The 23,683-nt window shown below is 36.7% G+C and overlaps 15 protein-coding genes and 1 non-coding gene across 16 annotated transcripts; 7 read left to right on the forward strand and 9 right to left on the reverse strand.

Moving 5' to 3' along the window:
• Nucleotides 1-12: 12 nt before the first annotated feature.
• Nucleotides 13-4,643, forward strand: SOCG_04051 (glucosidase II Gtb1). Its single transcript, XM_013164893.1, has 7 exons — nt 13-243; nt 291-374; nt 423-461; nt 504-1,157; nt 1,202-1,333; nt 1,378-1,603; nt 1,652-4,643. The coding sequence occupies exons 1-7, from the start codon at nt 144-146 to the stop codon at nt 1,890-1,892; spliced, it is 1,476 nt and encodes a 491-aa protein (XP_013020347.1). The 5' UTR covers nt 13-143; the 3' UTR covers nt 1,893-4,643.
• SOCG_04050 (SNARE Psy1) lies at nt 2,060-3,546 on the reverse strand. Its single transcript, XM_013164892.1, has one exon. It carries the CDS (start codon nt 3,415-3,417, stop codon nt 2,554-2,556), a length of 864 nt encoding a protein of 287 aa, XP_013020346.1. The 5' UTR covers nt 3,418-3,546; the 3' UTR covers nt 2,060-2,553.
• On the reverse strand, nt 3,717-4,732 carry SOCG_04049 (histone N-acetyltransferase). The gene has a single exon (XM_013164891.1). The coding sequence runs from the start codon at nt 4,492-4,494 to the stop codon at nt 3,934-3,936; it is 561 nt and encodes a 186-aa protein (XP_013020345.1). The 5' UTR covers nt 4,495-4,732; the 3' UTR covers nt 3,717-3,933.
• SOCG_04048 (splicing coactivator SRRM1) lies at nt 4,668-6,164 on the reverse strand. The gene is made up of 4 exons (XM_013164890.1): nt 5,907-6,164; nt 5,773-5,862; nt 5,354-5,683; nt 4,668-5,312 (listed from the first exon to the last, which is right to left on the reverse strand). The coding sequence occupies exons 1-4, from the start codon at nt 5,922-5,924 to the stop codon at nt 4,875-4,877; spliced, it is 876 nt and encodes a 291-aa protein (XP_013020344.1). The 5' UTR covers nt 5,925-6,164; the 3' UTR covers nt 4,668-4,874.
• On the reverse strand, nt 6,161-6,883 carry SOCG_04047 (40S ribosomal protein S18). Its single transcript, XM_013164889.1, has 2 exons — nt 6,783-6,883; nt 6,161-6,736 (listed from the first exon to the last, which is right to left on the reverse strand). Exons 1-2 carry the CDS (start codon nt 6,804-6,806, stop codon nt 6,302-6,304), a joined length of 459 nt encoding a protein of 152 aa, XP_013020343.1. The 5' UTR covers nt 6,807-6,883; the 3' UTR covers nt 6,161-6,301.
• A 126-nt stretch (nt 6,884-7,009) lies between these two features.
• On the reverse strand, nt 7,010-10,076 carry SOCG_04046 (peptidase). Its single transcript, XM_013164888.1, has one exon. The coding sequence runs from the start codon at nt 9,677-9,679 to the stop codon at nt 7,214-7,216; it is 2,466 nt and encodes an 821-aa protein (XP_013020342.1). The 5' UTR covers nt 9,680-10,076; the 3' UTR covers nt 7,010-7,213.
• SOCG_04045 (DNA-directed RNA polymerase complex I subunit Rpa12) lies at nt 9,892-11,525 on the forward strand. The gene is made up of 2 exons (XM_013164887.1): nt 9,892-10,834; nt 10,969-11,525. Exons 1-2 carry the CDS (start codon nt 10,610-10,612, stop codon nt 11,101-11,103), a joined length of 360 nt encoding a protein of 119 aa, XP_013020341.1. The 5' UTR covers nt 9,892-10,609; the 3' UTR covers nt 11,104-11,525.
• Nucleotides 11,526-12,159: 634 nt separating this feature from the next.
• SOCG_04044 (Ino80 complex subunit Iec3) lies at nt 12,160-12,774 on the forward strand (the record flags this gene model as incomplete). Its single annotated transcript, XM_013164886.1, has 2 exons — nt 12,160-12,299; nt 12,390-12,774. The coding sequence occupies 2 exons, from the start codon at nt 12,160-12,162 to the stop codon at nt 12,772-12,774; spliced, it is 525 nt and encodes a 174-aa protein (XP_013020340.1).
• Nucleotides 12,775-13,096: 322 nt separating this feature from the next.
• SOCG_04043 (cytochrome c oxidase subunit VIIa) lies at nt 13,097-13,880 on the reverse strand. The gene is made up of 2 exons (XM_013164885.1): nt 13,746-13,880; nt 13,097-13,672 (listed from the first exon to the last, which is right to left on the reverse strand). The coding sequence occupies exons 1-2, from the start codon at nt 13,778-13,780 to the stop codon at nt 13,531-13,533; spliced, it is 177 nt and encodes a 58-aa protein (XP_013020339.1). The 5' UTR covers nt 13,781-13,880; the 3' UTR covers nt 13,097-13,530.
• Nucleotides 13,881-14,632: 752 nt separating this feature from the next.
• Nucleotides 14,633-15,350, forward strand: SOCG_04042 (transcription factor TFIID complex subunit 8; the record flags this gene model as incomplete). The annotated part of the gene is made up of 2 exons (XM_013164884.1): nt 14,633-14,726; nt 14,776-15,350. The coding sequence occupies 2 exons, from the start codon at nt 14,633-14,635 to the stop codon at nt 15,348-15,350; spliced, it is 669 nt and encodes a 222-aa protein (XP_013020338.1).
• On the reverse strand, nt 14,913-15,930 carry SOCG_05956 (uncharacterized protein). Its single transcript, XM_013165386.1, has 3 exons — nt 15,802-15,930; nt 15,494-15,690; nt 14,913-15,419 (listed from the first exon to the last, which is right to left on the reverse strand). Exons 2-3 carry the CDS (start codon nt 15,646-15,648, stop codon nt 15,356-15,358), a joined length of 219 nt encoding a protein of 72 aa, XP_013020840.1. The 5' UTR covers nt 15,649-15,690; nt 15,802-15,930; the 3' UTR covers nt 14,913-15,355.
• A 123-nt stretch (nt 15,931-16,053) lies between these two features.
• SOCG_04041 (transcriptional regulatory protein Rxt3) lies at nt 16,054-17,281 on the forward strand. The gene is made up of 2 exons (XM_013164883.1): nt 16,054-16,092; nt 16,134-17,281. The coding sequence occupies exons 1-2, from the start codon at nt 16,061-16,063 to the stop codon at nt 17,179-17,181; spliced, it is 1,080 nt and encodes a 359-aa protein (XP_013020337.1). The 5' UTR covers nt 16,054-16,060; the 3' UTR covers nt 17,182-17,281.
• A 423-nt stretch (nt 17,282-17,704) lies between these two features.
• On the forward strand, nt 17,705-19,853 carry SOCG_04040 (uncharacterized protein). Its single transcript, XM_013164882.1, has one exon. It carries the CDS (start codon nt 18,513-18,515, stop codon nt 19,692-19,694), a length of 1,182 nt encoding a protein of 393 aa, XP_013020336.1. The 5' UTR covers nt 17,705-18,512; the 3' UTR covers nt 19,695-19,853.
• Nucleotides 19,782-21,854, reverse strand: SOCG_04039 (pyruvate dehydrogenase X component). Its single transcript, XM_013164881.1, has 6 exons — nt 21,432-21,854; nt 21,281-21,385; nt 21,185-21,229; nt 20,560-21,135; nt 20,288-20,510; nt 19,782-20,248 (listed from the first exon to the last, which is right to left on the reverse strand). The coding sequence occupies exons 1-6, from the start codon at nt 21,496-21,498 to the stop codon at nt 19,984-19,986; spliced, it is 1,281 nt and encodes a 426-aa protein (XP_013020335.1). The 5' UTR covers nt 21,499-21,854; the 3' UTR covers nt 19,782-19,983.
• SOCG_16365 lies at nt 21,788-21,861 on the reverse strand. Its single transcript has one exon. It is a non-coding gene; the product is annotated as a tRNA-Ala (tRNA).
• A 252-nt stretch (nt 21,862-22,113) lies between these two features.
• Nucleotides 22,114-23,681, forward strand: SOCG_04038 (uncharacterized protein). The gene is made up of 3 exons (XM_013164880.1): nt 22,114-22,501; nt 22,554-22,857; nt 22,909-23,681. The coding sequence occupies exons 1-3, from the start codon at nt 22,374-22,376 to the stop codon at nt 23,656-23,658; spliced, it is 1,182 nt and encodes a 393-aa protein (XP_013020334.1). The 5' UTR covers nt 22,114-22,373; the 3' UTR covers nt 23,659-23,681.
• Nucleotides 23,682-23,683: the final 2 nt, after the last annotated feature.

The raw sequence follows: 23,683 nt of genomic DNA on the forward strand, positions 1-23,683 counted from the left end.
TATTTAAGGTGAGCAATCCAATTTTTAAAACTAAAGAAGCTACAATCGTTTACGAGAATTCTTTTATCTCCCGAATTCTGCCATATCTCACCGTAGTACAGTACTAACATACACCTAGGCCTTGCTAACTGCCAATTCGTAGAATGCACCTCAAATCTTGCGTCTTCCTGGCGCCGTTATTTAGTATTCTATTAATTCCGTTTGTAAATGCCAAACTTTCAATAAGGGGTATTAGCGAAAACGGTATGTCCTTTCATTGCTGTGATTTCCACATCTTCTAATTCTTGAAGAATTGCATCTATATAAACCAGATTCAAACGGGAAATGGAAATGTTTAGGAAGTGAAAAGACAATTAACTTTGAACAAATTAACGGTGAGAACATTGGAAGAGTTCATGACGAAACAAACTGACCTTTAAAAGATGATTACTGTGATTGCCCAGACGGATCCGACGAACCAGGTATGATTGTTTAATTATATTAATGTATTAACCATTTTCAAGGAACTTCTGCCTGTAAGAATGGCAAGTTTTTCTGCAAAAACGATGGCTATATTAGCAAGTACATTCCTTCAAATTGGGTTGATGACACAAAATGCGACTGCTGCGATGGTTCCGACGAGTCTTTGGTGAAGTGTGAAAACACTTGCAAAGAGGAAGCAAAAAAATATAAACGTTCTTTGGATGAACATAATCAGCTCGTGACTGATGGCCTACGTATTAGAGATGACTGGATAGCTCAAAGTGCTAAATTGAAGGAAGAAACATTAAACAAGTACAATTCTGTAACTTCGAAAATTGCAGAACTTGAAAAGACGAAACAAGATCTTCAGAACACAGTGAAAGCAATAAAGCTTTCATCGGACTCAGATAGCCGATCCATTCTTGCTAATGATTTAGAAGAAATTAAGATTGATCTTTACAATCTATTAGATGAAAGAAATGAGTATACCGAACGTCTTAATGCTTTGGAGAATCTGTTAGACGAGATTTCTCTTATGTATGAAACTGAAGACTTTGAAGCTACCATAAAAGAAGCTATGGACTCTTGGGAAGACATAAGATCTCAGAATGTGAAGAAAAAGGTTACTTCAGACAAAATCCACGATGATTTAAAATCATCTGTTACCCATCTTGCTCGAATTGCTAAAGAAGAAGGTACAAAACTTGCTCTTGGAATTCAAAATTATTAACGATTTTAGTTACTTATTTTGGTTTCTTAAAGAAAATTGAAAAGGACTTTATGGAAGTATACTGGAATGTGAAACGCTCCTTAATTGATTTCGGAATATTAAGTCCTAGTATACCTGCTACGTCAATAAAAAATACAGGTGGTATGAATAATATCATTGTTTTCCTTTCTAATAAGGAATTTTAGGCTTCTATTTGGAAAATGTCCAATCCGAGTTGAGTGTTACAGAAGATGAACTGGAGGAATTACAGAAAGAACAGGTTATTCTCCTTGAAGATTTACAAGAGCATCATTACTCTTGGGATAACCTGTATCGGTTTCTGAAAGGAATGACGACGGAACTCACGGTCGGTGATTATGTATACAAAATAGTTTTCTTTGAAAATGTTCTTCAAAATTCTATTAATTTAGGGTAAGAATTCTTTGTATTTGTTTATAGACATATAACTAATCATTTTAGGAATTTTGTAGAGCAGAAGGGTAACACCTTGAGATACTCCAATGGTCAAAGTTGCTGGAACGGCCCTGACCGATCTACTAAAGTTGTTGTTGAATGTGGAACTGAGAATGAAATTGTCAGTGTTTTGGAAGCTCAAAAATGTGAGTACACTATAAAGATGAAGAGTCCTGCTGCATGTTCGACATCTCAATTTCAAGCATCTTTGTTGGAGAATGACTATGATTATTCTGATGAGCTTTGAAATGATAATTTTAGGCGCTGAAAACAAATATTGTTCAAGATTAATGACTTCTACTTTTTATCAACATTGCTACGTCGATGGATGTAGAAAATGTAAAACTCTTGTACTCGTTCAAATAGGTTTAAAGAATCATTCATTATGTTACAGTTAAGGACAAATAAGAAAAGTCACGAAAAAATGAACTTTAAGACTATTGATTCTATTAGTCTATTAATACTTTGTTAAAAACTATGTAACGAGCGACATTATTATACACTTACGAGTTCGGTTGTTTCGACCCATGAACGACTTTAAACCTATGCGGTTTTAAACGGCATACGTAAATAGGGCGACATGCGACTTTAGCTAACAACTTTAAAAGTGTAATCAAAGTGAACATAAAACGCAAGTGAGAGGATACTGGACATTGAACGACAGACATTAAAGTGAATATGCCCATCAACGAGTTTTAGAGAAAAAAATCAACGGGCAAAAAAGGATGGAGACCTGAATAATGAATATGCTAACGCGTTTAAAAGATAAGTGAATACTTCACACCCATCCTCATATTGCTCGATAATTAGATAACTCCATTTATATGAAAGAAAATGGCTAAGGCGGTATTTTTTAGACGAAATTTGGGTGGGCAGAAAGAAAAAAGGAAGAACAAAAATGAATAAAATCAATGTTTGTGGCCACCGACAACGGGAATCAAAACACCGCAAAGAACAGCGACTAAAATACAGATGATAAGTATGCAAACACCGAAACAAATCCATTTTTTCCTTCTAGCAGCTCTAGCACTCTTAATTGCACGGTCCATGTGTTGTGTACCTTCACCCATATTTGTTCTTACGTTGACAGCGTCAGTAACAATTTTATCAACGGCAGGTTCTTGTTCCTGAACCATGGTAGCCATATCTTGAAACAATTGAGCAAGCTCACCAATAGTACGCTCAATTTTCTTAATGTCTGCATGACGTTCTTGTACTTCCCGAAGAGCAGTTCTAGCTTCGCCGGAACGATTAGAGCGTAACAAAGCCTGAGCGAAGACTTGACCACCGTTCTCTTCACTGATTGCAGTTTGAAAATCTTCTTCAGTAGCTCTAGGATTAGCAATTTCGAGTTGACGACGCATGCGTTGCTCATATTGAGCACGATAAGTCTTCTCGATTTGCAAAAAGTGTCGGATTTGATCCATAAATTTCTTCTTCACAGCTTCAGTTTGAGTTTTCCTAGTAGCAGTGTCATTGTCGGGTGGAAGCTGCATATTTTGAGACTCCAAAGATCGAATTGCTAATTGTACGCTGGTTTGCAAACGACGGGTATCAGCAGTAAATCCTTCCAGCTGGCGAGTAGTAGCAGCTATGTTGGATTCATCAACTTCTTGGAGAGATTGTTGATGAAGCATTTCTATTCTGCCAACATTGTCCTCGATCTGTCGAATGGCATCTCGTATATGATCAATTTCCTCAAAGAACTCTCCCATGCTAAGTGGAATCATTTCCACCCCAAGGGAATAATCAGTCTCCTTGTTAGCATTCATTTTCGCACCAATTAAATACTACTTTAGGTGCTTAAGAAATGCTTAGGTGCCTTTTGTTGTTGGTGAAAGTCAAGTTTGTTTTCAATACAGAAACAAAGCAAATGACTTGTTACTGCCCAGCGCACTGTACCGCATCGATTTTAAATAATTGACCTGCCACCATGGCTTATATACCAAAACACGTTACATTTCTCTAAATACACTAACAAGACTAGTACGTTACCGTAAAGGGAGATAAGGAAATTGAAGTATAGTTCCTATAATAAACAAATGATTTCGAATATGTTTTGAAATAAGTCGTTAATGCTGAGCATTATGATTTATATAAAATAACAAAATGAAATATTTTGGAAACCTAACAGAGCTAAAGTATCTACTGAGGAACAATTTTGTCTGTTTTCAAGTTTCTTAAATTCTCACAAAGCAAAACAGATAATTCGGTTTATTTGGGAAGGTCTTCATCCCGTGTTTAAGCCAGAAAAAATAATTAAAACTGTGCCTTGATTCTGCTCCTTGTCATACACGAGAATACATGATATAGTAATCAGGGTGAACGACCTTGCCAGATCGAAACTTTTTTGGCTGTGGTGATGTTGCATGCGGTGAAAAATGAAATCGATGATAGAATTGAAGTGCTTGCTCGTTTTTACCAAAGACTGTCAGAAAGAGATAGGGAATTCTTCTTTGCTCGGCGATCCTTGTTAACTGTTTCATAAGCCAGGATCCGCATCCTTTTCTTCTCATATCTTTTGTGATCTGAAGTTCATACAAGTAAAGACATGGAAGATCTGCTTCGATTGTTTCTTCAAAACTCATAAAACCAATTAACTTATGGTGTTCGATAGTATACAAACAAACGTAGTGAAGAGTATCCATGCTCATCTCTTTCCATTTTTCTTCTTCATCCCAGCTTAGAACACTGTTTTCATAAAGGGTTTGCATATTTTCCTTCACTAAAGCAAAGCTTTCTTTTAGCGCATTTTTTTCGATTAACGGATAGAACTCCATAGTCAGGCCGCCTTTTTCTAAATATGCTTCATCATTGATTTCCCATTTTTGTTTTGTTTTGTCGGTCATTTTACAGTGGGCAAAAGCACTATGTGCGGCCAAATTAGTGTCTGCTCTATTCTCCTAAGATAAATATCACGATATGCTCATTCTGAATAGATTTGAATAAATTAAGGACTCGAAAGATGTTTTTCGATTCGTAGTTGGTCAATCTCGAATTTTATTTTCTAAAAGTAGTACTAACTCCGAGCAGTATTCAAAGGTCAAGTAACAGTATAATGGATATCAATGGATACTACTAATCTAGTTCAATCATAGTATAGATAGTTTTATGCCTTATTTAATTCATAAATCGTCACCATACTCACAGTAAGCGCAATACAAATACGGCCTCTAAGAAGTCAATCATAACATTGTCCTATAGCTTTCCATAAACTCAAATCAAAAAGTTATCTCTCAGAAAACCTTTCTTCTTCACTCTCATAGGGTGAACGACTACGATTTCTTTTGGAATAGTAGTCAGTTTCCCGTCTTTCAGAAGGTCTCGATCTTCCGAATTCATCAAATTCATCATGTCTATTACGAATGCTCCTTGGATGACGGGAAGACCGATAGCTTCGTGTATTATTGTTGTCTGTGTAGAACCGCTCATTGGAGTCCACTTCGCGTCTATTGTTGCGGTGTCTACGTGGTGACCTTTCTCTCTCATAGGATGATCTTCGGCGATGTTCTCTTCGTGAAAAACTTTGAGGTTCACGTCTCGGTCGCAGACCGGAGCTTTCTCTAATGTTCCAATGTCTATCTTCTCTAGAAGTACGTTCTTCAGCAGGATGTAAAGAGCGGTCAATCTCTTTCTTGACTTCAGATTCCGAAACATCTCTTTGGCTCTAGTTGGTTTAGTAATTGTTGATTACTTCAAATGACTTACCCGAAGTTTAGAAAGCTCTTCTTTCTTCTGCTGAATGAATTTCTCAGGAATCCCATAAGGATTTTGAGAAGCCGATAATATTAATAACCATAGCTCTTCCGCAAATTCAGGTGCCTTGCTTTCCAAGAATCCTGTAAGATTAAGTTGAACTTTTTTAGGATCTAAAGTCGATTCATTATGGGAATCGGTGTTTTTTGATGCTTCAACAGCCTCTTCTAGCATGCTATATACGAAATCGATCACTACCTCGTCTTCAAATCCTATAAGTTCAATTAACCGATTAGCTATCCACGGCTTTAGTACCTCAATATTAACTTGTTTCATATCCACCTATTCATAAGAGGTTAGCACCTACTTTCAGGTCTTTAGCGGATGTTCATGCTTACATTCTGCAAGCAAAACATTCCGTCTACTCGTACCTTTGTACCAAAACTAGGTGGAAACTTTGTGTTTCGCATCAATTTTTTGTCAGCACTAGTATACAGCGTCTCTTGTTCAGCACCAACTCCCTTTAAGCATTAGTATATCAAGTGCAAATTCAGAATCCCCATACTTTATAAAAACCACTCATTTCGAAATGTTTATGTGCTTTAGAATATTTTTTGATATAATAAAATAAAATAGAACCCTGAATTGAGCTTATCTAAATGAAAACTGTTAAAGTTGAATTTTTAAATAACTGGCTTTGAAAATGGTGCTAACTGCTTAAAACACAACAATACCTCCTTCGTAAAGACACTTGAGATGATGATGGAATTCCCAGCGCTTTCGTAATTAAATACGATTCTACAAACTCTCATTTACAATATTGATAGTTCTTTCTTAGTGAATGGGAGACTAGGCTTCTTACTTTCTATACAATTTCTCTCTTCAGGTACTGTGTTATATTCCACCAGAAGTGTTGAATCCAAATTTTTAAGTTCTACAAAGTTATGATGACTATTTAATTTATTTCTTCTTAGAGACACCAACAGTCTTACCACGGCGGCCAGTAGTCTTAGTGTGTTGACCACGGACACGAAGGTCGAGAGCGTGACGAAGACCACGGTGAGCTTGGATCTTCTTAAGACGTTCAAGATCCTCACGGAGCTTGCCCTCAACGTTGTTAGAGAGCAATTGGTGAGACTTGCCATCATTGATATCCTTTTGACGGTTAAGGAACCAAGTAGGGATCTTGAATTGAGTAGGGTTTTGAACAATGGTAACAAGACGCTCCAACTCTTCAGTGGTAAGTTCACCAGCACGCTTAGACATGTCTACATCAGCCTTCTTGCAGACAATGTTGGCATAGCGACGACCGACACCCTTGATTTGAGTCATGGCGTACATGACCTTTTGCTTGCCGTCAACATTGGTGTTGAGAAGACGGAGAATGTGTTGAAACTATAAAGATTAGTACAAACCTCTCAGTTTAATTCTTTTTGCTTACGTTATCGGGTGGAACAAGAGACATGTTGAGATACCGGCTAATGCGCTGTGGGTAAAGTTTTACATTGAAGTAGGTTTGTGTTGTCAAGTTGTGACTGTTTCTTTCCACTGAGAAGCGTACAGCTCTAGCCTCCACTATAACGAAGTTTAGCGAATCAATACTATAATATTGTAGTAAATGTACTTCTGTATAGCGAAATATTGCATTGTTGTTTTGGATACTTGTATTATTATTGTTAGGTTTTTGCACGTTTTGATGTATATAGAATTCAATAGACCTTATCAAAAGCATAAGTGAGTAACCTAGTTAATTTCTAAAGAAAATGCTATATTCCGAATAACCAAAATCTTACGAAAAGAGTCGTGTTGTAACTTCACTAAAAATTTGCTTTCTATATGTATGACCTTCTTGGAAACGTTCAGCAAAGCCTTTTAATCCAATTGGAACGCAGCTGAAACGACACCAATACAAAGAGCGTCAGTATATTCAGGTAAGTAATCTTCATTTAGCTTGGAGCACATGTGCATACTAGGAAGATGTTTACCTTCTTCGAATTTCGAAGGATAATGGCCTATAGCATTGAGACCAACAAAATCGAAATATATTGGTTCATCAACATAGCTCATATCAAAAGAATAGGAATCAATGCCGTAGGCACTAACTTCACGGATATGATGTCTACGCACATCGTTTGGTACTTCCGGTAAAGACCAAGATATTAAATCTGCATCAAAAGAGATAACTGTCCAGATCAAGCCGGGATGATCAACTGTTACAGTAACATTGGCAATTCCATTCGCTACAACCTTGTTTGAGAAAGACAGGCGGGGTTTCTGTTCAAAGTTAGGTTCTTCATTTAGAGGAATGCGATAGGATCCTAGAAACTGACTGAAAGGATACACTGTGTCCCAATCCGAATTCCAATCGTCGATTTCCGTTTTAACAATTGGTTCGTCAGATATTTTACTAGCCAAGTTAGACACGAGTTGCTCAAATCCTGGAGCAGAATCAGCAGCTGCAACATGTAAAGAAAATTCGTTTGACGTAACGTTTTCCATGTGTTGAAGAAAAACTCTTCGGGGGTGTAAAGCATCATAGTAAGTATCTTGACCTCCTAATATGTATGAGCTAACGAGAGCCACTAGTATAGACAACAGAAAACCAAACTTTAGAATGCAAGGAGAACGTATGCGTTGAATCCATGATGAAAGAAGAGGGAAGCTAATAAAGAAAGAGCAAGTACAAACAGTACCAATAATGTTATCAGCAACCTTTTCGATTCCAATACGACCAGTAAGAGGCACAAAGATATCAAGCATTGTAATACTGGCCTCAAGACCAGCAGTTAAAGAACCAATCGATCCAATCACGTAACACAGAAAGTGGACTTCTTTTTGGTTCTTAAAAAGGAAGTCGTTAATTAATAAAGCAAGGATCATAAAAAAGTCTATAAGTGTAGCAAGATAAGCAGAGGGCAAGGGAATGAAGGCCATGAGAGAAAATACTAAAACGGTGGCCTTAAAAGTTTGATATTCCGATTTTCTGTTGAACCAAGAGGAAATAATCACGGAAGCGATAACGACAGGCAAATAAATAAATAATGGCCAATTCTCATTACGGAACCAACTCATTCCTTTGTCAAGGACGTTGCCATATACGTATGCCCAGAGGTTAGGGAAGAAGAATGCACTTATTACCGTAAAAAGCTGAAACAAAAATGGCAAAAATATAGATTCAGATCCCCGTATAGCAAGGTAAATTCCCAAACCACCAACAGTAGCATTTATGATACGGGCAGTCATACTGGAATACATGAAAAAAATCCGATTAAAAATCGAAAAGTAGACGGTATCAGAAGTACTCAAATTGTCCATGTCAGCCTTGGATGACGTTAAGTATTGAAGGATAGCCAGAACGTTTTCGCCAAATTGTTGAGCAGTACCAGGGCTGATATAGGGGGGACTATCCTTCTTTGTATGGTAAAGGTAACTGTTTTGAACAACGGCCATATCTAACCCAGTAAGATTTCCGTATTGTACGAATTGGCGGAAATCCGTGTCACTAATGATAATCCCGGTACGAAAAACATCATCGGCTAAAACGGTACCAAATGGACGTGGAGCATGAGAGTATGCTTTAATCATTTCATTACTTGTAGCTTGGAACAATATTTCTGCACCGGTAGTTCCACAAGCTTCAAGATTGATGACGCATTTTACGGAATCCTTGATAACACTCTGGGTGATAAACATATGAGAAGCATCCTGCAAGGACTCTTCAGCATCGTTAAAGAGGAAAACCACAGAATGTGTCAAAGGGATGGGTTGAGAGGAAAGAACACGCAAGTTTTCCAAAAGAATGCCCACAGCCAGGGCATCATCTGTAGCACCAGGACTAGGTAAAGTGGAATCAACATGAGCATTTACTAAAACAGCTTCTTCTTTGGAAGCATCGGTTCCGTTACTGAGTCGAACAGCGATATTCCTTAAACCATGGTACTTTTTGATGACGTGTTTGTTCATAAAGTCGAAAAGATGGGCACCATCGCCTGTCTCGTAGTAAATTTCAATCTGATGAGTGTTTGAAAAAGGACTATCCTCCAAATTCTTCTGGATAGCTAAAATCTCGTTCATGATATATTCGCGAGCAAGATCCTCTTCAACAGTACCGAGAATTCGATAACCAATATTTTCGGAGAGCTCAGTTACATGTCTCATAATTTCCTTCTCAGATAGTTGAGGAGAACCATCAGGTTTGTAAAGGCTGTCAACTGGAGCTAATAAGGAATTGTGAAAGTAAGACACAACCTGAGCCATAAGGATAATAAGTGAAATCAAAAAGAGCGATGACACTCCATGTTTTTTCACTACTTGGCAACCACTGGATGACGAAGCCATAATCACAAAAATAAAAAAGTGCAGGTAATGTTAGTAAAAGAAGAAACACCGAAGAGATCAGCCAGGAATTCTATATAAATATTATGAAGAAATTAAATACAGCTATTAACCTTTAATTTGAGCATCTATAACCAACCGCACAGAAACCGAACGGGTAATGTAAAAAATCGACGGAAGAATCTCAGACCCGTTATTTGAATATAAAAGACTCTGTCAAAAAATAAGAATGAATTGTTAAAAGATCAGAGGCTTTTTTAAATTCAAAACATGCGATGATTGCACTTTCTTTTAAGTATAGGTAAGTTACGAGAGTAGCTTCGGATCAGACGTGAGATATGACGGAGCATGACTGGGTACTAAAAACGAGACACATCAAGCTAGAGCCTTGAGCCATTTTTTAAATTAAAAAAAAAGAAACTTAAAACTACTATTTCCGTGCTTTTTTTGTGAATTTTTATGGCATCAACCCTACCTTTTAAACCTCGAACGCAGATTTGTTCGCTGGAAAACAGTAAAAGTAATGATAATGAAGTCTCGAATACCAAATGAATTTGGTTAACAATAGATCAAACAAATTTATCATTTTTGGAATTGATTCGGTAAATGTATATATAAAGGTAGCGGTCGTATATATCTTATTGCCTTCGCCTTCCGAGAAAAAAAAAAAAAAAAAAAAAAAAGACAAAGATATAGTACTCTTTTCTCATCAAATTCTATATGGGATATAATTGTCTTTTGAAATTGTCAAAACACCTGCTGCATTGGGTATTTCGAAAGATATGTTTACTAACGTACTTTTCGTTACTTTGCCCAAAACTGTTTAACAATACACTGCGCTAAAACTAGCAAGCTTCCTTACTTTGATGCAAAAAGAAAATGCAAATCCTTTCCTTCACCTTGCTTTCCACCTAAAGGAGAAGACGAGCCAACATGTCAGCCATTGGATCTTTGGTGTTTTGCTCTGAATGCGGAAATCTTTTAGAAAGTACTACGGCACAATGGACGACGTGTGATCAATGTCAATCTGTTTATCCCTCTTCGCAATTTGCAAATTTGGCTGTTGAAACAAAAAGTGGTCCAAATGCATTTCCTTCTGCTTTAAAGCTAAAGCATAGCATTGTCCAGGTGGAAACACAAAAGGAGGAAGCTGCAACGGTACGTAGGATTACCCTGGTTTCTTTGGTTTATAAAGAAGATACAATGTGATATTTGTCATGTTGTATTTCGTAAACTAAATGATTTCATGTTTTCTTTCATTTTCTTTTGTTCATTTATTAACATCTATCTAGATTGACGAAAAGTGTCCTAAATGCGGTAACGATCAAATGACTTTTCATACCTTACAATTGCGAAGTGCTGATGAAGGCTCTACTGTCTTTTATGAATGTCCTAGGTGTGGTTACAAATTCAGTACGAATAATTAAAAAAAAGGAAAGGTGTTTGTATGTTTGGTAGCAAATCCCCTATTATTCTTCTGATCGTATTCTCTCAAGCGTAATTTGTCCTTTGAGATTTCATGAAATATCAGTTGAGGGAAAGGGATTCTTTTCTACATTTAAAATATTCTTTTTGGTTTGGTTTATTGGTTAAGCGTATAATATATATCTTTTTTTTTTTTGTTTGGATTAGGTCTCTCATATCCACCATATTCTTTAATCCCCTGGAGACGACCATTATCCATGTATAAACGGCGTTTGAGTTCTAATCTTATCAAAATGGATTAGTCTGTTGCATACTATAGAAAGCTTTTCTGTCCTTTACAGTCGTTTAGTTATCTCCTTTCTAATAGTCCGATATATGCTTAAAAGTCATACAATGAATAATAGAGGTTATAATGTTTCTGATACTGTTTTGTTTGATTATTTATGGCTAGTTGTAATCATCCACGTATTGTCATTCTTCTAACAATAGACGACATCCTGCGTAACATCCGACAAAAGTTCTCTAAAAACTGGAACTTGAAACCTACCATTTTTTTATTTTATTTTACTTAATTATGATTTCTACATGCATGAACTTTACTATAGTACAACTAGTTGAATGCAAGGGTGTTTTAAGCACAAGTGAAACGCAGCGTTTACTAGGGTAAAAAATACAAAATAAAATAAATAGCTGAAAACCGATAATATTTTGGTACTCATCCGAAATCCATATGCTTTCCTATCTTTTTCCAAAAGAAAACTCTCATACCGCATTATAAAATTAAACAAACTTGAGCTTCTTTCCAAAGTAATATTCAAAAAAAAAAAAAAAAGAAAAAGAAGTAATAATAAAGTTTATGCAGCACATTCTTTCATACCGACTTTATTCTCCAAATTTACTTTTTCTATTCTATTTGTTTATTTACTGCTAAATCAACCAAGGTACAGAATGAACTTACCAGCTTGAGTGATTAAAGATATCACTAAACTTCACTATATGAAGAAGGAGTCAAGCATGAAATAAGAGGGAATTGACGATCTGTATTCAATAAAGTAAAAATGGCATCCGTAAAGTCATTTAAAAGAAAGTATCTAAAACTGAGAAAATCATTTGATGTAGTTCTTCAGGAAACAGATAATATTGAGCAGAAGATAGCAGATATCTCACAGGTCTACCGTCGAATTTTGATGGAAAATACGTATGTTTTATAATTCTCTTCTCTTGAAATTAGGCGAGAAAAATGGAACAGTTTAACTTTACTAGTTCTTCCTACTAATGCTGTTTGTAGTCATTTAACCGATTTACTTTTGGACATGAACAAAACAACATTACCTACTCCTCCCGCGAGTCCTCCGGGATCCCCAAATTGGCAATCAAATGCCGTACCACGCATTGATTTTTTGGAAGATACATCTGTTGCTTATAGTCTAGAAAAGCCAATCGCCAGTACTCACAAATGGTTGTCTGGTTTGACAGCCCACTCTAAGTCTAGCAATCCACTTTTGTCAGTTGAAAGCTCCACTACTTTTTCTAAACCAGCTCTGAGCTTACCGGCTCAATCGCCGCCTGCACCAGTCTCTACATCCATCAATCCTAACTCGTTATTGAAGCAGAAACGAAAAAGGACAGCAGATTCACCGTCAGAGCGTCGTCCTAGAAAGAGATCATCTTAATTTACATGTAATTCTTGTTGAATTTAAAATATGGGTATACTTTGCAAGTTCAATATTTCTTTCGCATACTATGATTTTATTTATGATTAGACGCAGGTGTTATACTTTTATATATTTATACATCTCTCTTTTACTTATATTTTTACTCTGTTTCTTTTTATAATCTTTTTAGAAAACTTAACAGACTACGTGTGCTTTTTACTGCTTCAGTTGGAGGGCACTAAATACATGGCTAGAAAAGGCTATGAAAATGATCGGTTAATCGGATGTTCGCTATTTTATATGTGTTACCATCTAGTCTCCTTCTCTGGTAAACTCTTTTTGGGTTATATGTTTCATAGTTCAGCTATCATTAAAGTAAGAAGCTATTCTTACCGCTTCCATCTGTCTCTCTCTCAAAAACAGTTACGAGTAAGGAATTTGATTATCAGTTTAAAAAACCATTTTTTAATGAACTTGGATTAGTTACGGGATAAGAACTACTTTTGGCTAGGGACGGTAGCGAAAAGATTTCAATTTACCAGTTAATTGTTGCTCAATAAAAGCAAATTCTAATATAAAATTAAAATACTTCTCTCATTGAACAAACGCCTATGGCTTTTGACCAAAAGGGTAAACGAGCTAAATTTATAACGAAGCCGATAAGTAAGAAAAGGAGAGCGAAATCATAACTGAAAAAAAAAGGAAAAAAAGACCAGTATAGCGTACTTAACAGTTGAACTAACGCATTTTAGACACGTTCACAGGTCATCCGACTTATTCAGAAAGCTTTTCAGCAGCAAGTTTCTTGTAATATTCATCACGTTGCTTAAAAGCAGGCTTGTGGTAACCGAACCACCATACCAAACCTCCAGCGGTTCCTAAACCGAGGATCGTAGAAAAGTCAACGATAATTTGTCTATCACAAATGTTAATAACATCCACCTTAACCAACAACGTCGCGCTCTCTCCTATATATAGCCAAATCATACCTCTTAAAAGTTCCAGTAATGGGTCCGACAGCCATAATGAAAAACTACAAAAGCTAAGCCTGAAATGAATTGGTAGAGAAGGGGGAGTTGGTAAGTTTATTATTAGCTGCTATACGCTTTGTCTCCGCCATGTTGGAAGGATAGTGAACTCGAAGGATATCTGTAAATCATACGGAAAACAAATATATAGAATAGCAGGAATGACTGGCATGGGATGGTAGTATGAAGTGGACTTACATTTAACACTAGTACCATTAAGAAATGCGAATGGTCTAACTTAAACTACACTTATTCTGGTTTGTTGAGAGGAAGCTTTCGTTACATCTGGTTTTATACTTTGTACCCTCGAGATTTGTGCGCTTGCGGGCAAGTAAAACATATACGTTAATTCTTGAATAAGGTATTAATACATTTACTAAAAAACAAGTGATTCATCCAAATACTATACGGATTTGTTTACTACTAGATCTATTGAGAAAAAGGTACTATAGTGAGGTTTGGTAAACAGTATAAAGGGGAATGCTCGAGATTGGTATTTGGAGGAACTGAATTGAAAGACCTATTCAACGCGAATCCAATATTTATGAACCCGCTTCATTTTCCTTTTCTGAACGAAGAAACATATTGTCTGTTTCTTTATTAATTATTTATTTCTTGGTGTATGGGATTTGTATGGTAAACCCTTTCAACAAGACACACACCTAATAAAAGCTACGTATATTCAAGCAAAAACAAAAAAGCGAGATTTATCGATCACATAATTCTCTCTGTTTAAGAATTTAGAGTGCAGTGGACTTAAAAGAATAGTCTTGTGACAGTACTTGCAATCGATTTAGTTACAATTTGGTGCATTTGGAAAAATCTCTGCATTTTACCAGTCTTTTAATATGGAAGCAGTTCTTTATAATATTCTTCAGCATAATGGGTTCGATGGAATAACAAAGGCAGCTGAACGAATGTTTCTTGATGCGATCGATAAGCGTATGGAAAAAAAGAATTACTTAACAAACATTACTAACTACGTCTACAGATCTTAAGGCTCTTTTTTACGAATTAGCAATCCACACACAAGTTGGAAAACACAATGAACCTACTACTCAAGATGTTGCGCATTGGTTAAACTTAAACAATATACCGTTATCGAGCCTTCATAAAGAGTTACATAAGGTATACAAGCCTTTATCAAAAGAATTTATTGAAAACCTAGAAGAAACAATTCACAAGTCCGCTGATATACCGGATCGTTTCAAATCATCATTAGACTCTAGCATGATTTCTCACTTGCTTGGTTCTTTAGCCGTCTCTCAAAACCGACCTAGTTATGTCGCCAACCACTTGCCTCCCTTTCCAGCATCTCACACATATCTAGCTAGTCCCGTGTACCCAGTAAGACCCACATCTCCTAGACGGATACGAGAACTGGCTACGAAAGAATCCCGTTTGGCTGAAAATGCCTTGCGCAAGATTCTAAATGCCAATCAACCTCAAGTTTTAAATTCACCCCGACAAGCTGCTTTTACAAAGGCTAGCCAAGATTTAGACTTGGATAGCAAATCATTTCACATTGTCAATTGGGAATCACAGAAATGGAACACTTCAAGATGAATTCACTATTCAACCTCTACTCCAAGTATTCCGTTCGTTGGTTGCACTTCCTCTAGACCACCTTGCATCCTATGCTTTATGTTAGAAGCTTTTTCTGTAAAGGAGGATTGGATTTTGCAAACTATTTTTTTCTCCAAACATACTTTCGAAAAAAACGATGTACGGTTAAGCATACCACCTTATTGCTATCATCTTCTGCTTTCTCACACATATACTGTTTCATGCACTTATATTGGAGATTAGTGGGTTGATTCTTATCCTCCTGCGGTCCGCGCCTTTTCCCAAGAGTTGATTCCATTCCAGAATCGGATAAACCTGCCGTAAAGCTTATCCTAAAATACTAAGTTTCTTGTTAGCATATTTTTTGTAATGAATGTTTCTTTTATGTTCCATATACTCGTTTCTATTTGACTTGTAATATACGAAACCTAGTTCATGTTGCTTTTCATACATCTATTCAACGAAATAGGTATACCCTCCAAGTTTTGGAGGAACTATTTCCTAACTATTCCTTAATGTATGTCAAACTATGATATTTACGCCTAAGCTACTTGAAAATTATGTTTGCTTTATAGTCAAGTTGTTCATACTGAGGTACTGTCATCTATGATATCCCTACTATAGTGTACTATGCTCGAATTTGGTATTTTGCAGGAGATTGGCGTCAAACCGTATGAATACAGCAGACTGTGATAAGAAATACAATCTTCATGGAAAACCAACAGTTGGACCATACTACTGGGTAAGAAACATCTAGTCCATGCCTTCTAACCGAAATGCTAGTGAAGAGCAACATCAAGAACCCAGTCATGAGGACAGCATGCACAGTACACCAAAATCAGAGAAGGCAGGATTTTCGGTGTTATCCATTGGCTCTATTTTAGAAAACCCTCAAAGCCCTAAAAGCCCAGAGGGAATTGAATCTCGTCAAAATGATACTGAATCTACTCATACAGAAACAGTACCGATGGCAACCTCAACACCGACGTCGTCAGAGAAACGACCGAATAATGCCTCTCCAACGGATAGCATTCATTCAGAAAAAAAGCCAAAAGTAGAAAAAGAAGAGGAGAATCAGAGAGAGAATCAACAAAACTTCAACAAACTCAGCGGTACCGCAGAGTCAGCGGCAACAGTTCCCTCTCATTCAGATGCAGCATTAAGTTCCTTAGCGGCAGCAGGATCCGCGCCATGGCCGCACTCAAGAGTAACATATGAATCTTCTCAGAATTTAGATGCTGGCACCCAACTTCCTTACGCATATCCGCAGATTCCTGTTCGACAATTTGTTTCCCCACCCATAAATATTGACAATTCCGCCCTCAATGGATTCATAGAACGATGCATGTCATCGGAAAAGGAACCTGTTGCTCAATTCGTTTACACTCCATGGTTCGATCTGCCTTTAATGTACAATGCAATTGGAAAATTTATCCGAATAGAAATAGATGCAAAATGGTTAAATGCTGCGATTAATCCACGCCTAGGTAAACGTGAATTATGGGGAACAGACGTGTATACGGATGACTCTGATATAGTCACCATGTTGGCACACTGTGGCTACTTTTCTCTCTTCAAACCTATAACGAAGATTGCTGTTGTGGACTTGTTTATTCTGCCGCCATTACTGGGTTACAAAGGAACTAGAAAAAACCAAATTGAAAGCAGAAGCTGGACTTCTCGACAAGATGGTTTAAGTATTAAAGTAAAAAATCAAAAGTGGAAGTCTCCCAAACCGTCGGTTTTTGAAAATACTATGCATAATATGACATTAGAACAACGCTTGCAAGCTCGACTCGAACTTTCCCGTTCTTCTGTCTTTAAGATATAATGTAAAATGTACTTAATATTTGTTATTTAACTTTTGAACGAACAATAGACGAAATTTGAGTTACACGGTGTAGATTATCATCGTTACAAGGAATTTCCACGCTTCCAATTGTTTAACAACGTTCCCAACCTGTAGTAAAATCTGTCCTTAGCTATAAACCATTCTAATATTCTTTAATTGTATTTGTACCTACTGTCTATTACATCGGATGTACACTAACTATCTGTTGTCTGCCCCATACCCATTTCCGAACGATAAATAACCTCCGCATCTGCCCTGCCACTTTGAAACATTTTTGTCACAAGTTCTCATGGAAAAATTACAATTCTATAAACAATGCATATCCTAACAAACAAAGCATAAAAGCAACTGATTTCCCCAACTCTTCTGTTACTTGACGTGATACTTTTGAGCGTAAAATTGGTGTAAGCAATACGGGGATATTATTTTGCCAACATATATATATTGACAGTGTTTCCCCTCTTACTTTGAAGGATAGTTTTTACCCGTTACTCTTGTTTATACCCGATTTTTTTTGTTTTGAGGAAACCCTACCCTAAGTCTTTGGTGGACGACTTCACTTCGCTGGGGCGAACCTGCTTTCTTTAACCAATCTATTGGACAGTGAGGAAAGAGAAGAGCAAGTTTTACTTGTATCTGTACTGTGCGATTTCGATTCGTTGCATTTGGGACCAATTTTGGTTTCTAGTTGGCGATAAACGACATAAAAGTTTCAAAGCTGATTTATTTTGAAAAATTGTTTGTTACGCCGCAAACAAACGATTTCACTAGCTTTGTATTATACTTTTCTAAAGCTAGAGGAAATTATTGAATTATTCGGACCGAACAGGAAACTCTGAATCTATTTTTTGCAGCACTCAATTTTGAGTAATTGTACTTTTTCTTTGAATTTTTGATCGTGAACGTAATAAAGAAGCCATCATGTTTTCTTTATAACATATTTCGCTTTCTCTCTCTCTCTTTTATAATTCTTTCTTATAATCCGATTACTTGTTCTGTGTGCGTGTATATATTTCCTTCTATATTTCACAAAAAAACGCAGTTCTATAATCGCTGCCTGTCCTGAAGTTCGGTCTTGTTTTATTCATTAAAAAAAAAGATAATCAGCTCTTCTTTCAAAGAAAGAGCTCTGTTAGTTGTTTATTCGTTCAGCTTTGGCTGCTTAATTTGTGCATTAGAATCTCTTTCAGCTAGAGACTTGGTTTTGATTTTGTTACATATAAACTTCAAGTTGGTCTTCTAGTCATAAACCTTTTTTCTGTTTCATTGGTTCGATATCTTTTCTGTGCGTTTATCGCTTCTTTACTGCAATGACGGGTTTATTAAGCATTTTGTTGCATTGCAAACCTTCTAACCTTGACGAATCAAAGGTTCCTGCTTCAGAACATCCTTCGGTACAATTTTGTATTCAACATACCGATGAGCATTCTTCTGGAACATCTCCATTACAGGGACACGTCAAGTTTGCTGTTTTACCTACTCGAGTTGATGAAGGAAAATCTAGAAAGCCCTGCCCATATGGAAAATCTCCACCCCCTATTAGTAGCAAAAATCAGCCGTCGAGTCGTCCTCAAAAATCTCACGTTGGTGATGCTAAAATCAAAGGTGAAAACCCTAACTTGCTACGTAAACCCTTGGGACATTTGAACAGAGAACAACAGTATGTAAAGCAACCTTCTAAAATTACTTTTGCTTTGGGAAATTTAAGAAATGAGAAAAATCCAATCACGTCGGCTTCCCGTGCTGCTACTCCCAAGCAGGTTGCGACCACCTGCCGCGATGTGCTGGAAGATGTGCTAAAAAAGGATAACGAGTTAAAGGTTGAATCTTCGGATGAGGAAGATGATGATGATTTTGCTTATCCTGTGAAATTCCAAAAAGATTCTAGTAATATTGGTAAGGGTAAAACTTATAGACCAATTAGGTCTCCCAAGCCACCTGCCAAGAAGCTTAATGTTTCTTCTTTTGAAGATGATACTGAAGAGGAAGATGACGAAGAAGAAAACGATTCGGATTTCTCTGACGAAGATATTGATAGCGATATTAACGATGAAAGCGAAGGTGCTATTTCGGGCTCCTCTTTATCCAATAATGTCGGTGAGAGACGATCGCCTTCAAAGTTTCCTTCGTCTCCTATACAAACTGCTGCTCCACCATCCGAAAATTTAATCCCGGATGACACTGATTTTGTGCCTGGTACGTTTGATGAAGACCAACCTGCCTGTTTGGCGTTCGCTTCTTCTTTAGCAAATCATTCTCCAAGGTATTTTCTTATGGTACCTCAGGATATAGATCCTACATTCCCAGATTCTGAGTCTGATGATGAATTTACGGAAGAAAAATCGTCCAGAGCACAACGATCATCTGCTAAAGCTAAGTGGAATCCCAAACACAGCAGTAACAACGTTGAAAAGAAGTCTTCTTCAGGAATGTCAAAGAATAGCAGATCCCCCCCTGTGAATATTAATCGAAGACCGTCGATGGCTTCGTGAACTGAAACGGATCTACTTATTGCTGTATATTAAAAAAGAAGCTGGAAATACGTCCATGGCATGTTTATTTGTTGCGTAATTTCTGTTTCGTTTAGTTGTTATGTCCCTCGTTACGTATAATCGTCACTTGTTAATAGATTCTGGTTATATTATTGTAAACTTTGTCCAAGTAAGTTGTAAAAGTTAAAAAAATAAGAACAAATACTATAGCTACGGTCAATTCAAAGAAAGAAGAATAATATAGTTAACTGTCTTTGATATATTTTAAGGAGTTGGTGAATTACGAGAATCAATTAAGAGAAGCAGTCTCCAAGTTCCTTTTAATTCTGTTTATAAATGAAACGGCCCGTTGATTATCAAGGAGCGTATTATACGATAATTTCAGGACGATCTCTTCATTTTTAGGATGAAGTCGGTTACGCTTTTTTTGTTCCTTCACAGATCCCAAAAGAGAGTCATAGACATCATCAAGCGTTGTCTTTCCTTCCAACGGAGTAGGGGGATTCGGACGGACAAACGATAATGTCAATTTATTAGACAACTGAGCTGGTAGACTATAATTGTTAGAAGTCCGCAAAAGTAGTAATGCTTACATTATAGAAGATTTGCAAAGAAAATCAGTAACACCGTCAACAGGTCCTTCCCCAGGAATAAACTGAGCATTTGACAAATTTCTTATTCTTGAAGAAGGCAATCCTAGTAGAGCGTCATACGCGTTTTCTACGGGATCTTGAAATAAGTCTGGGATTTCGGATGAAGCCAAAGTATCGGAAATGGCCGATGATACAATATTTCCTATCTCTTTTGACGATTCTTCTAGATAAATGTTAGGAGTTCCGTCATATATCGTTCAAGTCTAACTTACTACTGTTTTCTTTTGTCACTTCACTTATTTTAATAAGACTCGTCAAAGAAAACTTCGTCTCAACAATATTGGAACGAGGTTTTTCGAGAGAAGACACTGGCTTCTGTTCAGCAATTATGGGCTTAGCTTCTATCTTGGATAGATCAAGTTTTTCAAACTTCCGAATAGCTTTTTGTATTGACTTTGGCGCATCCTTATTTATTTCACCAATGAAAGCCAAAACATCGCCTTTAAGCAAACGACCACGAGGACCGGTGGCAGTGATAACTGATGGATCCTGAATCTTGTGTAAATGCAATAGGTGAGCAACGGAAGGAAGTAAAGAGGCGTTTTGGGAAGAGGATGAAGAAGGAGAATGAATGGAAATTTGAGAAGAACTGGGTTCTGATGGCTGTTTCAAATTTGATCCTTCGTTGGGTGTGCTTGAAACATCAGGAAGCTTGATCTTGGACAAATCATCTCCCTCCTCAGCAACAATACCGATCTCTTTACCAACCGCAATTTTAGTACCAGAGTTAACTAATATCTTTGCTAGAATACCGTCATCTTGTGCTTCGACGTCCATCGTAGCCTTGTCTATTTGTAATATTTAGTATACCAGTCATCGCTAATGGAATAAACGTACCAGTTTCAACTTCTAGAATAACATCGCCAGCTTTAAAAGAATCTCCTAGTAATTGTCAGTTTTTATTGATCTCATCTGTCACTTTATAGCTTATACCCTCTTTTAAAACCCATTTTGCAATATTTCCTTCTTCCATCGTAGGAGACAATGCGGGCATGCAGAAATTATTTATAGCATTTGAAAAAGATGTATTATGAAAATCTTAATAGTATTAGTATTACTCGTGTTTTCATCCTTCTGATCATACATTTTCCATGACTGCACTGCCACAAGACCTGCCTTTTAGGCAATTGAAAAAAGCAATGTCTTAGCATTAGATTGCTTTTCAAAATCAAATTTAATTCACGTAGCAAACGACCCTTTTTTTCTTTTGCGAAAGCTGTGGCTTGCTAGTTGTACGTTGGATTGTTCAAAAGAATTTGGGTGAAGGCACTTGTCAGTTCAGCTTTTTAGAAATCCAAGGTAAATTATCTATAAGTAAAATTCATAAAATCTACAAATTCTGTGTAATAAATTGACTATTAAATTTTCATTAACTTACTATCTTTTTACACAAACATTTTCGTTGTTGTGTATTATATGCAGTAATGGATAGCAAAAAATTGGACAAGCCAGAACTCGAATCTGGGACCTCTTCCATGCTAAGGAAGCGTGATAACCATCTACACCACATGCCCTTGGTTGATTTTATTTATTACTAATAATAAATATTATAATATTTAAAATAGCTAAATTAAATACGTTAACCATAAGATATGAATGTAAAAGCATACTGCTCGTATAAATAATATAAAAGTATATGTATAAATGTTATATTTTATTTATTATCATATGCTAAGTATAAAGATATGTTAAATTGTCTATCCCATTCTCACTGGAAGTCGTTGATGATACGGAATTTAATAGTAAATCTTTAGATCCATCTATAAGTAAAACAGTAATGGATAATCCAAGTGTTCTAATTCATCTTTGTACTTCGAGGGTAAAAGAGTTCGAAATGACCACTACAAAAGTGCCTGAATGAACAGCAGGCAGTACCGTATATTGTTACGTTAATTATTTAGATTGAATTATAATTAATTTTCTACGAAATATATAGAAGTTCGTAGATCCGCTTATGGTAAACTACAGTTTATTTTTATTTCTTATATCTGGACATTAATAGTATACATTCCCTTTTTTTTAGGAGATGCATCGATTTTACAGAATAAGCAAACAGTTGCATTTTGGATTCAACTACAGAAAAGTGATTCCATCATGTCGGAATATTACGGCCCTGGCGATTGAGACCTCTTGTGACGATACTTCGGTGGCCGTGTAAGCAACCGTCTCGTGAATTATGTAAAAGCTGTGCTAACGTTTTAAAAAGTGTCCAGAAATCTTCGAATGAATCTTTACCGAACATTGTTTGCCTTAATACCCATCGAACACTTTCAAAATATGAAAAATACGGGGGAATACACCCGTCAGTCGTCATTCAAGAACACCAGAAGAACCTGGCGAATGTAGTTTATGAAACCATAAATCAATCTCGATCATTAGGCGTCTCAAAATATGACCTTATAGCTGTCACTCGTGGTCCTGGCATGATAGGACCTTTAGCCATTGGGTTAAATTTTGCCAAGGGTTTGGCCGTCGGCATTGATAAACCCCTTTTGGCTGTACATCATATGGTATGTTCTTAGCTATATGTTTATAATGAAACGTTAACTCAATCTTATTAGCAAGCACATGCATTGACGGCGCAACTAGAGTCTCAGGTTCCATTCCCCTTTTTATCTATTCTAGTCTCTGGAGGCCATACTCTTCTTATATTATCTAATTCAGTTATTTCTCATGAAATCCTGGCATCGACGACAGATATAGCAATTGGTGATTATCTTGATAAATGCGCAAAGTATTTAGAGATTCCTTGGAACAATCAAATGCCAGCAGCAGCATTGGAAAAATTTTCGATTCCCCCCATAAATGATTTGAATATGGATTGTAATCCACCAAATCCTATGAGTACTGGTGATAAAGCTCATAATCCTAATTTTTCTTTTTCTGGATTAGAGTCTTACGCACGAAGGATAATTACATCTCGAACATGGACCAATTCAGAAAAAAAAATATTGGCTTATAAGCTTCAGGAGGCTGCCTTTAAGCATATTTGCCAAAAATTAGCCAAAGCTATTGAACCCATTGATCTATCAAGAGTTCGTTTCTTGGTTTGCAGTGGAGGGGTTGCCAGAAACTCCCTTCTGAAAAAAATGCTGGAAGAACAACTAATTTCACTTTATAACAAGGGATCGGCCCCTAAAATGAAGCTGGTTTATCCGTCTTTGGAACTTTGTAGTGACAACGCTGCTATGATTGCTTACACGGGAATACGAATGTTTGAAGAAGGATTTAAATCCTCTCTAGGAGTCGAGCCAATTAGAAAATGGCCTATAAATTCTATAATGGACGTGGAAGGTTGGATGCGTCAATAATATTACAAATTATATTAACAAGATC

Source organism: Schizosaccharomyces octosporus (genome assembly GCF_000150505.1).
Source record: "Schizosaccharomyces octosporus yFS286 unplaced genomic scaffold supercont6.3, whole genome shotgun sequence".
Taxonomy (NCBI): domain Eukaryota; kingdom Fungi; phylum Ascomycota; class Schizosaccharomycetes; order Schizosaccharomycetales; family Schizosaccharomycetaceae; genus Schizosaccharomyces; species Schizosaccharomyces octosporus.

Bases quoted from the DNA above. Each gene is read 5' to 3' on its own strand.
- SOCG_04039 (XM_013164881.1), bottom strand. From the start codon at position 21,498: ATGCTAAGACATTGCTTTTTTCAATTGCCTAAAAGGCAGGTCTTGTGG. The intron at 21,386-21,431 runs GTATGATCAGAA...AATACTATTAAG, and splicing joins GCAGTGCAGTCATGGAAAAT to ATTTTCATAATACATCTTTT. The intron at 20,511-20,559 runs GTAAGTTAGACT...ACATTTATCTAG, and splicing joins AGTGACAAAAGAAAACAGTA to AAGAATCGTCAAAAGAGATA.
- SOCG_04048 (XM_013164890.1), bottom strand. The intron at 5,684-5,772 runs GTACGAGTAGAC...TCTTATGAATAG, and splicing joins CACCTAGTTTTGGTACAAAG to GTGGATATGAAACAAGTTAA. The intron at 5,313-5,353 runs GTAAGTCATTTG...TAAACCAACTAG, and splicing joins AAGAGCTTTCTAAACTTCGG to AGCCAAAGAGATGTTTCGGA.
- SOCG_04050 (XM_013164892.1), bottom strand. From the start codon at position 3,417: ATGAATGCTAACAAGGAGACTGATTATTCCCTTGGGGTGGAAATGATT.
- SOCG_04047 (XM_013164889.1), bottom strand. From the start codon at position 6,806: ATGTCTCTTGTTCCACCCGATAAC. The intron at 6,737-6,782 runs GTAAGCAAAAAG...TAATCTTTATAG, and splicing joins CTCTTGTTCCACCCGATAAC to TTTCAACACATTCTCCGTCT.
- SOCG_05956 (XM_013165386.1), bottom strand. From the start codon at position 15,648: ATGGAATCAACTCTTGGGAAAAGGCGCGGACCGCAGGAGGATAAGAAT. The intron at 15,420-15,493 runs GTATGTTTGGAG...CATAAAGCATAG, and splicing joins GTACATCGTTTTTTTCGAAA to GATGCAAGGTGGTCTAGAGG.
- SOCG_04045 (XM_013164887.1), top strand. From the start codon at position 10,610: ATGTCAGCCATTGGATCTTTGGTGTTTTGCTCTGAATGCGGAAATCTT. The intron at 10,835-10,968 runs GTACGTAGGATT...ACATCTATCTAG, and splicing joins AAAAGGAGGAAGCTGCAACG to ATTGACGAAAAGTGTCCTAA.
- SOCG_04038 (XM_013164880.1), top strand. From the start codon at position 22,374: ATGCATCGATTTTACAGAATAAGCAAACAGTTGCATTTTGGATTCAAC. The intron at 22,502-22,553 runs GTAAGCAACCGT...CGTTTTAAAAAG, and splicing joins GACGATACTTCGGTGGCCGT to TGTCCAGAAATCTTCGAATG. The intron at 22,858-22,908 runs GTATGTTCTTAG...CAATCTTATTAG, and splicing joins TTTTGGCTGTACATCATATG to CAAGCACATGCATTGACGGC.
- SOCG_04043 (XM_013164885.1), bottom strand. From the start codon at position 13,780: ATGGCTGTCGGACCCATTACTGGAACTTTTAAGAG. The intron at 13,673-13,745 runs GTATGATTTGGC...CATTTGTGATAG, and splicing joins ATTACTGGAACTTTTAAGAG to ACAAATTATCGTTGACTTTT.
- SOCG_04040 (XM_013164882.1), top strand. From the start codon at position 18,513: ATGACGGGTTTATTAAGCATTTTGTTGCATTGCAAACCTTCTAACCTT.
- SOCG_04051 (XM_013164893.1), top strand. From the start codon at position 144: ATGCACCTCAAATCTTGCGTCTTCCTGGCGCCGTTATTTAGTATTCTA. The intron at 375-422 runs GTGAGAACATTG...GACCTTTAAAAG, and splicing joins TAACTTTGAACAAATTAACG to ATGATTACTGTGATTGCCCA. The intron at 462-503 runs GTATGATTGTTT...ACCATTTTCAAG, and splicing joins AGACGGATCCGACGAACCAG to GAACTTCTGCCTGTAAGAAT.
- SOCG_04046 (XM_013164888.1), bottom strand. From the start codon at position 9,679: ATGGCTTCGTCATCCAGTGGTTGCCAAGTAGTGAAAAAACATGGAGTG.
- SOCG_04041 (XM_013164883.1), top strand. From the start codon at position 16,061: ATGGAAAACCAACAGTTGGACCATACTACTGG. The intron at 16,093-16,133 runs GTAAGAAACATC...CCGAAATGCTAG, and splicing joins CAGTTGGACCATACTACTGG to TGAAGAGCAACATCAAGAAC.
- SOCG_04049 (XM_013164891.1), bottom strand. From the start codon at position 4,494: ATGACCGACAAAACAAAACAAAAATGGGAAATCAATGATGAAGCATAT.